The 13,853-nt window shown below is 50.2% G+C and overlaps 1 protein-coding gene across 1 annotated transcript in view; it reads left to right on the top strand.

The window, feature by feature from the left end:
- Positions 1-1,738: 1,738 nt before the first annotated feature.
- The window catches only part of COL20A1 (collagen type XX alpha 1 chain), a 50,930-nt gene continuing 38,815 nt past the window's right edge, over positions 1,739-13,853 (top strand). The window contains exons 1-9 of the mRNA XM_041478575.1: positions 1,739-1,985; positions 4,611-4,695; positions 7,454-7,564; positions 9,178-9,321; positions 9,547-9,696; positions 10,602-10,802; positions 12,016-12,171; positions 13,145-13,264; positions 13,424-13,588. Coding sequence (XP_041334509.1) covers positions 4,623-4,695; positions 7,454-7,564; positions 9,178-9,321; positions 9,547-9,696; positions 10,602-10,802; positions 12,016-12,171; positions 13,145-13,264; positions 13,424-13,588 — 1,120 coding nt within the window. The 5' untranslated portion in view covers positions 1,739-1,985; positions 4,611-4,622. The remainder of the gene's footprint in view (positions 1,986-4,610; positions 4,696-7,453; positions 7,565-9,177; positions 9,322-9,546; positions 9,697-10,601; positions 10,803-12,015; positions 12,172-13,144; positions 13,265-13,423; positions 13,589-13,853) is intronic.

Raw genomic sequence — 13,853 nt, 5'->3', positions numbered from 1 at the left:
TGAACTAAATATAGAAAAACAGGTAATAACAAGAAATTAGGGAGGTTTCCTTCTTTTCAGTTCATGGAGCATCCTGTTTGTGATTAGCCTGCTGTGCTGTGCATAGCTGGATGATTGCCAGCACTGCTGGTTAGGGCAGGGTTCTCAGTGCAGCTCATTTGGCCACAAACCAAGCCTTAAAAACACCCCATAAAGGCCAGAGATAGTAATTTTGATTTGTGTTAAAATGGGGTTGACTTTCCTGGGGAATCTGGTGTCAGCTGTGCATCAGGTGTTGCCCTACTGCTGGCTGCCTTTTCTTCCCTTGGTATGAAGGGGTCTCTGCTCCCCCAGTGCTGGTGCTGAGGTAATGGGACAACTTGGAGCACAGAATTCCTGGAACAGGGTCCAGGCAAGATGTTTGCATTGATAACTGGGGTCCTTCCAGCCCCTAAGTGGAACCAGACCATCTCCTCAACAAACTCACAGCTGTTATTTGTAGCATTCAGTGCATGAGTTCAGCAACCTCCATCTGCCTTTTTGCTTTTTAAATTCTCTTTAGGGAGAGTTTGGACATCTGTGATGTCCCAAAGGTGTAACCCAGGGTGCTTGGCTTGCACTAAGGTCAAATCCAGGAGGTTTAGGCATGGTGTGAGTACCTTGGGAAAGGCAGGTCAGGAAACAACACCCTGAACACAAGCACTGAAAACAGCTCCAGATTTTCCTGTGTCAAAACAAGAATTTTTAATTCTGGATCTGAATTCCTTGAAAGCACAGGAGATAAGTGCTGATATCTTTCTCCTACTTTTAAAGAAAATTGTAGCAGCTCTGAGCAACATCAGAAAGCCAGCAGGAATTACAGAAGAGGTAATTTGTGGTATTTACACACAGGACAGTGACAACCCTCTCTGCTTTGTTTTATGAAGATTTGTTGCCCACTCTTTGCCCATGGAAACTGTGGCTGCCCCATCCCTGGAAGCGTTCAAGGCTGGGTTAGATGGGGCAGCCTGGGATAGTGGAAGGAGTTCCTGTCCATGCAGGGGTTGGAGTAACATGCCCTGTTATGTCCCCTTCAACCCAAATCCTTCTGGAATTGTATTATTTAAGTGCTTCCTTTTGGTGTTATCCTTTGGTCTGTACATTATGATGCTTTAAGTACTTACAAGATTATAAAACAAAGCTGCAAAGAGCTAACAAAGGTTTGTTTAATGAGCAAAATATTTTGAAATCTCTGATTTTTTCCCCATTTAACTTGACACTTCCAAAGGAATCTGTGTTTCCTGCTGAATGGCAATGCAAGTGTCTTAAACCTCAGTTGTGATGGGAGACTGATGCTGACAGTCCCTGCAGATGAAAATCTGGCCTCTGTTACAAGAATTGTCACTGTCAGTCATTCCCTCGTGGCAGCGAGGAGAAAATCTGTCCAGAAGAAGTTTTGGCAGGGAGCTGGGGGTCTCCCCCAGGAGCTCCTGGTGCTGCGGATCCCTCTCTCAGGGCTGGATCTCACAGCTGAGGAGCTCCAGCTCACGATTCAGCCCTGCAGAGGTTACAGATGTGCTCAGTTTCCCAGGGCAGAGGGAGCACAGCCGCTCGGGCGCTGCGGATGGGAGTGAGCGGGGCTGGGCTGGGCTGGCTGCATCCCGGCCGCTCTCGGGGTGGGCGGGAGCCAGCACTTGTTGCTGCCTTCTAGGAAACCAGCCTGCAGCCTCCCGGACTGAGATTTCATTTTATTTAATTAGCAAAGCCCCTAAAAGCCGAGTGCTCCTGCCCTTAGAAGCAGCCTCCTGCTCTCCACGCTTTATTTGGCGGCCAAGCCGTGCATGCGGACAGGGAGGCCGGGGAACCCCATCCCATCCCATCCCATCCCTCTGTTCTCCCTCCCCTTCCTTATCCCTCCTGGCGGCTGGGAATTGCAATCTTTGATCACGCCGAGGAGCGGATGAGGCGCCAGGGCAGCTTCTGCCCCCAGCCCGGGATGTAGCCGGAGCCGCCGCCGCCTCCGAGAGGTCTGTGCCTCCTTCCCCCTCGGGGCTGCCTTTGCAGGGATGCCGAGCGGGGCTTTGCTCCTTTGGGGATGTGTGGGTATGCCAAAGAGGGGATTTCTGCAGGGTTTTGCTCTCTGGGAGGCTTGGAGCTGCTGCAGTGCTTGGGGTCGGGCAGGGGGGACAGGTCCCATCCTTTAGGGTGAGGTGGCTTCAAGGCACAGTCCCTGACATCAGCCTAAACACTGCCAGGACTCGGTAACTCTTCAGAATTCTGGCTGTGAGAAATGTACTTTGTTTGTTGGTTTGATTTTTTTTTCTTCTTTTTTTCCCACTTTTTTTTTTTTTTTTTTTTTTTTCCTTTCCCTTCTTTTGTGGTTGATAGTACCAAACTGCAGGATATTGCTGCCAGAGAGTTCTTGTAAGGATTTGTCACCTGTTGACAGAAGAGGTGAAGTCCCTGTTTCTTGCTTTAGCCACAGAAAAGATCCGCACCCTGGTGTCTAACTGTGCCCAGCCTGGGTTAAAACCAGGATTACTGCAGGTGAAGTCCCTGTTTCTTGCTTTAGCCACAGAAAAGATCCACACCCTGGTGTCTAACTGTGCCTAGTCTGGGTTAAAACCAGGATTACTGTGAGGGTGGGCAGGCCCTGGCAAAGGGTGTCCAGAGAAGCTGTGGCTGCCCCTGGATCCCTGGAAGTGTCCAAGGCCAGGTTGGACGGGGCTTGGAGCAGCCTGGGATAGTGGAAGGTGCCCAAGGTGTCCCTGCCATGGCAGGGGTGGAATGAGATGAACTTTAAGGTTCCTTCCAGCCCAAACCAGTCTGTGATTCTTTGATAATATTGAACTCATCCTTACTGACACAACAGGGTGGAAGCTCCTGCCTGAATCAGAGCCTGCAGTAAGCTGGATCAGTGCAGGCTGGAGGAGTTTATTTTTCAGGACTTTGGATCCCATATCACCCTGGTTAACATGAAAAGATCCCACACAATCCAGTGGTTTTGCCAGAGTTTGGCATCCTGTTTGTCAGCAGTTGCACAGAAGTTTCAAGGAAATCAAGAGCAATTTGGTGGCAAAGCAAAATGGCAAAAATGAAATTTTAGTTCAAGGAATTTGAAAAATGCTGACTTTTTGCTGCTGTTTGGCACACACACCTCTACAGCCAGGGCAGGCTCTGCTTTCCTGGAGGTGACAGTCAGGGTCCTGAAACCCACCTATCAAATGTTTTTTATAAACAATGACCTCATTTGATGAGCTGGAAAAATAAAGCAAGAGTTTCCCATGGCTAAAGGCTTCGGTTACACTGCAGTTGTTCCATTCATCTTCAATGAAAAAAAAAAAAAATCACAGACAGAGAAGGGTGGTTAACAACTCCCTGTTACAACTTGCACATTTTTCTATCCATTCTTCCAGCAATTTAGATCTGATTTAAATAGATCATGCCTGGGTCACTCACTCACTCAAGTGCATATTTTTATTTTTCCTTGAAATTGCTACAAAGCTGCTGTGTTTGAGGGGAATCAGGCATTTGCCAGGAGCCTCTGCATACCTGTCCATCAAGGTGAAGAGAAGTGAAATGTCCCTGCAGGAGCGAGTGCAGGGCTGGTTCTGCCAGAAGCAGTGAGGCTGAAATGTGGAGCACAGAGATGACAAAAGGCCAACAACCTGTGCTTAAAGCCTGGTTTGCTGAGAGCCAGAAGAGAGGTGGCACTGCTTCCATCAGGGTGGTTTTCTGCTGACCCAAAATTCCCAACCCAAACTGAACAGCACTGAAATCCAGGCTGGCAAAGCCAGCTGTGGGAGCTCGAGGTCCATGGGCAGAGGCTGGCAGTCAGCTTTGGCCATGCTGCTGAGGTTATTTCTGAATCAAACTGATCCTCAGCCATGGGTAAGTCTGTCCTGTCTGCTTTCAGTCTGTTCAGGTGAACAAATTAGAGCAAAACTATCCTACCAAGTCCTGGATATAACTTCTTGGGAATGAAATAAGAAATAAACCCCTTCTTTGTAAGCTGTTCACATACAAACTCCATGGGGTCTGTGGATCCCTCCTGCTGCAAAATTGCTTTATCACAGCAACTGATGTCATTAAATCTGTGGTTTGAGGAGCCTGGCTGCTACAGAGTGCTCCTCTCTGTGCTTCTCCCTTTGTGACTGGTGTGTGCATCCCAGGGACATGAGAAACATGCTGTCTGTATACCTGGAATGATCGTGGTCATGATAACCAGAATTAATTACTTCTGTACAGTTTAAACCAGAAGTTATTCTGGAATCTGTCTGTCCAGTCATGTGCCAGTGTTGATTTCCCTGATTAGAGCAGAGCCCATCACTGGGAGCTCCACTGCTGAGATTGTCCTGCCCAGAAAGCAGTGCCCAGCCCCAGGCACAAGCAGGAGGAGAGGAGTGGTCCCCACCAGGTTTATAAACTCAGTTTAGTCCAAGGCACTGAACAGCTATATTGGAGGGACCAAAAAGATAAAATAATGTGTAGGGATTGCAGGAAAATCTGTGTGTTCTTCTCCACCCACCCTTTCAGTGCCATTAGTGATGCCCATGGCGTGTGGTGCCTTAAAAGAAGATGGACAAAACCTGGATTTTGATGTGGTGAAATACAACTTTTACTTCTCCTTCCTCACATTTGCCCATTTGTAGGTCCTGCTCACAATGCTGATTCACACTTGGGTCTTTCTTGCCTGCCTGCCTGTGGTGAGCCATGTCTGGGGACGCGTGGGCCAAGGTAAGGAGCCTGCCTGCCCTTGTGGGGCTGTTCCCGAAGGTTTGTCTGTCCCTGGGATAGCCCAGCCCTTCCTGCTGGCAGTGACACCACTGCCAGGGGCATTCCCAAAGCCAGGCAGCATTCCAGAGGGCTGCTGTGCTCTGGTGGCTGCTGGTGAAGCTCCAAACAGCCTTTCCCAAGCATGAAGAGCAATGAGGGGTCAGGGGGCCCATCTGGGGACAGCCCCTGCATCCCTCCCCACCCTGCCTGGCCTGTCCTCATCCCTGGCAGCAGTTCAGCCACTCCCTTGCACCAGGGATGCATTTCAGCCTGTGCAAGCAACCAGGAGCTTGTGTGATCTGTGGGAGCCTGAGAAATAGGAAGAAAAAGGCTGTTGCTTCTTTAGGCACTGCACCTTCCTGTTTTGGGTGTTTGTGGTGAGATGTGGTGCACATCTGGGTGAGAAAGCATGAGGTGATTGCTCCTGTATCATCCTGCTCCCCAGAGTGACCAGGAAATGCCTACAGCACCTCAGCACAGCCTTTCTGATGTGGAAGAGCCACCTTTAGGTTATGTCTGAAGAGCACAGAGGTTTCTAGAGAGGTGGTGGCACTGCAGGGCTGGGACAGATGTGTCTCCCTGCTGGGTATCTTCCAGACTTCCGCAGTTAAGCCTGGGCTTAACTCCCTGTGAGCTGGAGAGCAGGGTTACAGCATCAAACAGGGCACATCTAACACAGGGCAAGGAAACAGTGGAGCTTTCATGGCACTGGGATCATTTGCATCCAGCACATAATGGTGCTTTAGAGGATGATGTCCTTTCTGGTCTGTCTGGGGACATTCTTGTCTTTTTGGCTTCTGGGCTCCTAGAGTGATGCCCAAGGAGCTGGACCACACTTAGCCAAAAGAAGACAGCTCCATGTTTAATCTAACTATGAATTCCCCTCATTGTTCCATGATCTTTTACCATTTCTCTTAGGCATGATTTTAGGATTTGCTTTTTGCCCTTCACCCCTCTTTCCCCTGTTTTCTTTCTTCCTCTTCAGATTTGCCTGGGGTAAGACGTGAATCTGAGCTTTGTTTCCCCAAAATAGTTATCTGCTTGTTGGGCAGCCTGCAGGAAGTCTCTGCAAGGAAAGGTTAAGGCACAGATGTTGGGCTGAGACAAGCAGGAACCTCGCTGCCAGCTCTCACTGCTTTCCTGGGTGGTGACATCGTGGCAGGGATGTCAGGAGGTGTCAGGGCATCGTGCAAAACCAGATTAGGGAGCTGAGGAGCCCTGGGTGACAGTGTGGCAGCCCTGAGCAGAAACTCCAGGTCACTCTAAGATTTATTTTTTGTGAGTAATTGTAAAGGGAAAAAGATTGGTAACAGCTGCAAATGAGGGGGAGCACTTGGTTGCAGATGTTTATGGTGTGCTCACTCACTGCAAATTAGGGCATCCTGCTGGAAAGGCAGCTCTGGGCACAGTGTCAGAAGGAGGGGAGAGAAATCTGCTGAGTTGCCATCCTGCATCCAGCCGAGTGAAAACGTTTCATGTGGTGACATTTGTGTGACAGGAATCATGGATTCAAGGAGTGACACATGGGCTCAGACATCTAGCTGGGGTTAACAGATAGCTGTGAAACCTGGAGATGATAAAGGAATGTGCTCTTTCTTCTCCTTACCTCCTTGTCTGATACTATTTTTTCCCTCAGGATTTGTCATTTAGTTTGCAGCTCCCTGCAGCAAACTGATACAAGCTGGTGCCCATGAGTTATGGTCCTGCCAGGAGCTGTTATTTACACTTTATCAAGTTTTCTTTTTCTTTTTTTTTTTTTTTCTTTCCTTCTTTGTAAACCCAGCTGGTCCTTGGAGCTGTCTCTGAAGTGATCATTCCGCAGAAGTGTGGCATCCATCACCTGGGGAATTTCTGTATTTCTCAGCAGCCCAAGCCTATTGAAGAGCCTTGCTTGAGCCCACTTATCTGTTTGCTGCCCACCCATTTCATGTGTTTGCACTGAACACACTTGCTGTAAAAAACCATTAAGCCTGAAAGCTCCTGAGAGAGCCCTTCAAGACAGGAAGGGTTCAGAGAAAGTCCCCACCTGTGGGGAGGCTGCTTTACCTTTCTGCAAGGGTATAAATGAGCACCTGAGAGACTCCTCCTTGCACGGGAGGCTCCAGGCCTGCAGAGGTGCAAGGGGACTGCAGGAGCTGCCACACAGCCCCAGGGGATGCTGAGGACTTGCCTGGGGTGGGGAAGGTTCCCTTTGTACTAGAACTATGCCATGTCCTCAGGGGAGACAGCACACGTGGGTTTTGGGGCAGGAATTCCAAGGGGCTGGGAACACAAACTCTGTGAGGAACGGCTGAGGAGCTGGGGGTGTTTAGCCTGGAGAAAAGGAGACTCAGAGGTGACTTTATCACTCTCTACAAGTTCCTGAAGGGTAGTTGTAGTCAGGTGGGGTTGGTCTCTTTCTTCAGGCAGCACTGACAGAAGCAGAGGACAGAGTCTCAAGCTGCATCAAGGGAAATATAGGTTGGATATTAGGAAAAAGTTTTTTACAGAAAGGGTGATAAAGCTCTGGAATGGCTGCCTGGGGAGGTGGTGGAGTCACCATCCCTGGATGTGTTTAACAAAGCCTGGATGTGGTACTGGGTGCCAGGGTTGAGTTGAGCTGTTGGGGCTGGGCTGGACTCGATGATCCTGAAGGTCTCTTCCAACCCAGGGATTCTGTGAATTCTGTGATTCTGTGAATTGCATCCATAACAGCACAGACACATCTCCTCCTCCCCAGGGTCGGGCCGGCTGAAACTCACTGTCCTTTCAGAAGACCGGCTCCAGATGAAGTGGAAAGAGACTGAGGGGAATATCAGTGGCTACAAAGTTCGGGTAAAGCCCATGGCAGGTACGTGCTGACACCCTGGGCACGAGTCCCAGCAGAGATCCCTGTGTGAGAGGGGGACTGAGTTCCACCTTTTGTCTGGAGCACAGCAGGACCTAAAACTGAGCATTATTGAGACCTGAAGGGAATAGAGACGAGGCAGAGGGAGTCACCCACAGCCTGCTCTGGTTCCAGGGGTTGGTTTCACTGGGCTGTAGGTGCAGCAGTGACAAGGAGCCTCTCTGGCCACCGTGGGAGCAGTCTGTAGTGCCACCCAAGGCAGGCACAGTCCCTTTTTCACTCCTTCACAGGAAAGAGAGGAAATTCAGCCCTCTTCATCCTGGGGGAATGGTTTAGCCAGAAACGCTGTTCTGTGGGACGCTGTGAGACAAAAATGAAACAGGTTCCTTGCCTGGCTCTTCTGTGGAGCTCCCAGCTCTCCCAGCACTGCAGGGACAAGGAATGGGAAGTCTTTGACCCTATTTGTGTGGGTAGGCTCATCCCTCTAGCTCCCTACCCCTACTCCCTGATTTCAGACGTTGAACCTGGCGGTGTTGGAAGGACACGATGTCCCTCAGCGGGGAGGAGGGGCTGAGCCATCCTCAGTGGTGGCTGGCATTTGATTCCCCATCGCTTTCCCAGCGAGCCGGAAAAGGGAGCTGCGGAGCGGGCGGCAGCTCCTGTGATCATCCACCCGTTTTTAGCTCAGCCCCCACCTGCTTCCCAGCCTGGAGCAGCAGGTTTCTCATTCCTTGCCTGCCCTGCTCCTCCCCAGAGCCTCAGCTCAGCAGAGACTGATGAGCATCCCGGGAATGCAGGGAATCCCCACCGGCGCTCCCAGCACATGCCTGAGGCTTTCCCTCTCAGGCTGGGGAGTTTCCAGCCCCAGGCAGGAGCACAGGGATGGCTGGGTCAGAAACACATCCATCTCCGTCATTTAAAGCTTGCAGACCTCTCCTGTCAGGAGGGTTAGGGAGCTGCTGTGCCTCTCCGTTCTGGGCAGCATCACTGCCTTGCTCCCTCTGCTCACTGCCCTGCCAGCACAGAAACGCCCCAGCTCCTGCCTGCTCAAGGCATCCCAGCGCCAGGACAGGGTCCAGCAGCTTGGGACATGGCTGTGGAGCGCTCTGGAGGCAGTGCCAGCCCCAGCAATGAGCTGTGCCCTGCAGGCAGCAGCTGCCCTTGCAGACAGATGGGGCAGAGGCAGCACAGCTGGGGTAAGATGAGTCCAAGTGCCAGTGGTGACCTGCAGAGACTCTGAGTCACTTCCTCATTTTGTCACACATGACCTCAATCAGCTGGGTGTTTTCATTAGCAGTTGCCAGTCTTTACACTCTGAACACCAGCTTTTCACTCAACAGCTCCTTGGGAAGCTGGTGAGAGTTGCACTAATCATGGGTGGGAAGTAATTCTCTAATTTGGGCACGTACCAGGGATTTAAAAATCCCACCTCAATCTTGCCAACTCTACATTGAAGAAAAAAAGTAAAAATTAGAGCTCCTCAAAATTTAAAGCATGAATAGGAGCTGACTGCAGTCCTTAGGCAGACATTCCCTGCATTTCAGTGCTGCTTTTGCTACTGTCAGCTTAAATTTAAGCTCTGACAGGCTCTGAACTGTGGCTTCATCCCACCTCAGGGGACTCGGAGCAAGAAGTCATGCTGAAAACCAAGACTCCCAAAGCCACAGTGGGAGGGCTGAGCCCCACCAAGGAATACACCCTGCAGGTCTACGTGCTCAATGGCTCCCAGGAAGCCCTGTTTGCCAAGAGGAAATTTGTGAGTAAGTGGAGAGGGCTAAATTTTACCACTCAGAGCTCCTGAGGCTCTTGGGGTTGTGGCTGCTCTGGCACATCCCCTGCAGACTGTCTGGCAATCCCAGAGCCTGGTACTATTTTGGTTGGAAGGTTAGAAAGGGAGATGGGGAAAACCCAGGGGATGAGGGAGGGAACTGTGGCTCACAGGCCTCTCTAGATGGGCAATTTCTCTATTTTTGGTCTTCCTACAGTAGAGGAGCTCAGAAATGCATCCCAGACAAGAAACAACCGAAGGAACGCAGGAGCTGTGTCAGGAAAGAATCTCACCTCCTCGGCAGCTGAGCACAGTGGGGTGGCTGAGGCCACCCCACCACCCCTGAACACTGCCCTGTCACACCCAGGTGGGTGCTCTCACCATCCTGGAGTCACAGGGGTTGATTTTGAGCCATGGTCTGTGCCACGCTACCACAGCTGGAGCATTCAGCTGTCCCTAAAACCATTCCCATTTCCTCACCACAACCTCCCCTCATCAGAGATATTCTTACAGTGAGCCTTGCTAGCCTGCTCTCATCCTTTGCATACAATTCTTAGCTACAGAAACACAGTAAACCACATAAAAATATTTGCTCCTCATTCCAGCCAAGTTGAAAATGCACATCCAGGTACCCAAATTCAGCAGATGCAAACTCATCCTTTAACTGAATGTGGATCCTTTGAGAACAAGCTGCTCCCTGAGCACTAGGGCTGATGGTGCTTTTTTCCCTAAGCTCTGTGTCCCAGGGCTGGCTGCAGGGGCTCTACAAGAAGGATTTCCTCAACTTCCCTGGCTGAGGACTGTATGTAACTACAGAGTCTCATGTTTCCATGGGCTCAAAAGGGAATTCCACCTGTTGATGGAAGAAAGATCCATCAGGGTCGTTATCCAATAAGTCTTGCAGTAGCTCAGCATGTTTGCAAGTCACAGATTGCTGAGCTCTGGAGAGCAACTGGGTATGAGGTTCCATGGGATGTTTTCCCTGATTTATATTTATAAACATTCATTGTTTTTCATCATTGAAGATAATGGGAAGGACACACTTGTTGATGTGACCCATTTTTAACATTAGCTCCTGCGCACACATGCAGCCCTCTCACACAGGTATGAATGAAGGTGGTGACAGTCTATCCACCTATTTCCATAAAATTGTAGGAATTTTACCCTTTCTGAGCCCCCTACACCTGTGAAAAATGTGGCTTAGATCAGCTGAGGAGTGGGGCTGGATGGGACACAGTTAGAGACAAGGGGATTTTTCTCTTTGGAGCACAGCAAAGGACAGAGCTGAAAAGAAAAGGCAGAAGGGGATTCAGCCAAAGAGCTCAGGAGAAACGACAAGGAACCAGCCCAGTGTGGAGGCCAGCGTGCCAGAAACAGCATCAACAACCCCAAAATCATCCCAGCACACTCCTGCAAACGTGGAGCGAGAGTCTCCAGGAAAAGAAAAACCCCCAAAGGATTCACTGAGACGAGGTGAGAGGGGGCTCAGACATGTCTTGCTCCTTCTCCTCTGCTGTTTTCCCTAACACCCATTGAATTCAAGCTTTCCAGCCCACCCTCTTCCCCCCCAGAGTACAGTGCTGCTGATTGTGTTTCCAATCCCTAGCTCATGCTTTGGGAGCTGTCAGAGCTCACTGGAGAAATTTGGAGTCCTGTAGAACAACACGAATTCTCAGGAAAGCTGGAGTTAGGCCAAAAATTCCTTCCAGATGATTTAATTTATTGATTTTAATTGATTTGGCACCATTCTCTCTTCACGTTGTCATCTCCTTCTGCTTCTGGCAGGTTCATGTAAGCATTTGTGCTCTTCAGCAGAGCACCCCCAGCCATGGACCTTTCCAAGGTGTTTCCTTTCCAAGCACCAGGGGTGTTTGTTACCCAGCCTGCTCCTCCTTCTGGGCCTGTTCTTCGTGTTTCACAGATAACTGATCCACGAGGATCCGTCAGATTCAGTTGAGATTGTGATGGCTCCCAGCTCTGCTGAAATGGTGGGAATGGGATGGGCCAGAGCATCCCCTCTGGCCCAGTAGAAATCCATGTCTGTGAGAGGAGACACGCCTCCTTGGAGCCTGATAAATCTTAGTAGCATCATCTGTTTCCCATTCACCAAATGTGGAAAATTCCCCATCTGAGAAATACTCAAGGAAGATGCATCCAATTAGCAAAATGCCTTATCTTATCCTCTGCTGAGCTGAAGGCTGGGGTGGGGAGGAAGGCAGAGCTGGAGTATCCATGGTGCCAGCAGGTTTTTACTGAGAGATTGGATTTAATATAAAGCCATGAAATAATTGTAGCCCACAGGGGATCTCGTGATGGAATGGAATTAAGCAATCACCTGCAATTCTTGGAGACTTAAGCTAGATAAAAGGAAGCACTGGGCTGGGGCAGAGATGGAATGGAGCTGACAGCTTGCAGAGAGCAGTGCTTGGGTTAGCACATGCTTCCTGACAGCTTTAACCCCTTCTTTGCAGAGGTGCAGCTGCACACCACTCCATTTCAAGGTGCTGAGATGGGTTATCCTTGGCTCCATGGATTTCACAGGACGCTGACATGTGCCAGACTGGCAGATGGTCCATTCCACCATCCAGACAAGGCCTTGCACAGCAGATTTGATTTTTATCTTAAAGATGAAGCAGGTTTTCCTCCTTACAATTGCTTCCCTCAGTACCAAATCTTTCCCCTGCAGGCTCCCAGTTTCAGTGTGACACACCTGCCATGACTGACATTGTCCTACTTGTGGATGGCTCCTGGAGCATCGGGCGCAACAATTTCAGGCTTATTAAGGAGTTCCTGAGCAATCTGATTTCCCCATTCAGTATTGCAGAAGACAAGATCAGAGTAGGTAGGACATGCTCCTGTTTCCTGACCTTGGGATGTTGATGTTTGAAGGGGCCTTGGTCTCTTGTCCCCGTGGTTATGTGCTCCTCTTGGGAGCTGTTATTTCTTTAGGATGGGGTCCTTGAGCTGCTCTTGGAAGCTTTTCCCATCTGGCAGCAAGCTCTGGCCTCTAGTGGCTGTGAAAAATATCTGCAGAGTGAACAGCAATGGTGTCTTTGGGCAGCCCTAGGTCGGGTGGTGATGCTGAGATCCTTTTGGGATTTGCTGCCATCTCTGATGAGGTTCTCAGCCACCAATGCACTGGGTGCAGTGGCAATGCCCCACTGGGGCTGCTGAGAGTTCAGCAGGGAATGGGGCTGCTCCCAGCTCTGAGTGATGCTGACAGCCAGGCTGTACATGAAATTGGATGGTGTAAATCCTTCTCAGCCCTTGCAGCTGATTGTTTGACCTGGATTCACCTTGACACCTTATCAAATACCTGTGATCATCACGACAGGGGTGTGTACCCCTGCACCACGTGGGGTCTGAGGTATCGCTTTGCTGCCATGGCAGGACCAGAGAATCACAAAATTGTGGAATATTCTGATTTGGGAGGGACCCACAAAGATTATTGAGTCCAAGTCCTGGCCCTGCACAGAACACCCCAAAGATTCCACCCTGTACCTGAGAGCATTATCCAAACATTCCTTGATCTCTGTGAGGCCTGGGACTGTGACCACTGCCCCGGGAACCAGTTCAGTGCCCCACCACCTTCTGGGGGAAGAACCTTTTCCCAATATCCAGCCTAAACCTCCCCTGACTCATGCTATTTTTTCAGAACCATGCAGAAAGTGGAGTTAGAAGCCCCATCTGCTCACCCCCACTCCCTGTCATTATTTGGTGTCATCTTCCCTCCCAGTCCTGACACCGGTTCCCAGAGCGGGCCTCCTGCAGCTCACCTGGGCTGGCACGATGCCCATGGCTCCTGTCTTCCCCAGGGCTGTCCCAGTACAGCAGTGACCCCCGCACAGAGTGGGATCTGAGTGCTTACTCCACGAGGGAACAGCTGCTGGAGGCCGTGAGGAATCTGCGGTACAAGGGCGGCAACACCTTTACAGGTAACTCCACCTGGCAGGGCTCTAAACAGTGGGGGAAGATCTTCCCATGGATAATGAGCTCTGTGGGGACTGTGGCCACTGGGGAGCAGAGAAAACAGTAAAGGCAGGGGGTTTTTTTTGGAAGGCTGTAGCACAACCTGCATCTCTGCCCCTCCCCAGGTCTGGCACTGACCCACGTCCTGGAGCAGAATCTGAAACCAGATGCTGGTGCCCGGCTGGAGGCTGAGAAGTTGGTAATCCTCCTGACTGATGGGAAATCCCAGGATGATGCCAACCTGGCTGCTCAGACCTTGAAAAACCTGGGCATAGAGATATTTGCCATTGGTAAGATCACAGCCATTGATAAGCTGTAGGACAAAGCCAACCTGTTTTTGGTCATCTTCAAATTGAAGGTTGTGTTCCCTCAACTTTGACAGAAGCATCCTGAGGCTATAGAACTGAGGTAGTGGGTGAGACTTCATTACACTGTGGCTCAGATGAAAATTAACTCATTTATTCAGCCCAGGAAGTATCTTCAAAGGATTTTTTTTAAATTTTTTTTTTTGGAGAAAGTATTCACATGAGAGATTTCACACCTCCCATCTAAAGA

The sequence above is a fragment of the Pyrgilauda ruficollis genome, unplaced genomic scaffold (assembly GCF_017590135.1).
Source record: "Pyrgilauda ruficollis isolate IOZ18807 unplaced genomic scaffold, ASM1759013v1 scaffold45, whole genome shotgun sequence".
Classification (NCBI taxonomy): domain Eukaryota; kingdom Metazoa; phylum Chordata; class Aves; order Passeriformes; family Passeridae; genus Pyrgilauda; species Pyrgilauda ruficollis.
Note: the sequence above shows the minus strand (reverse complement) of the source record. Positions and strands in the feature narration are given on the sequence as shown.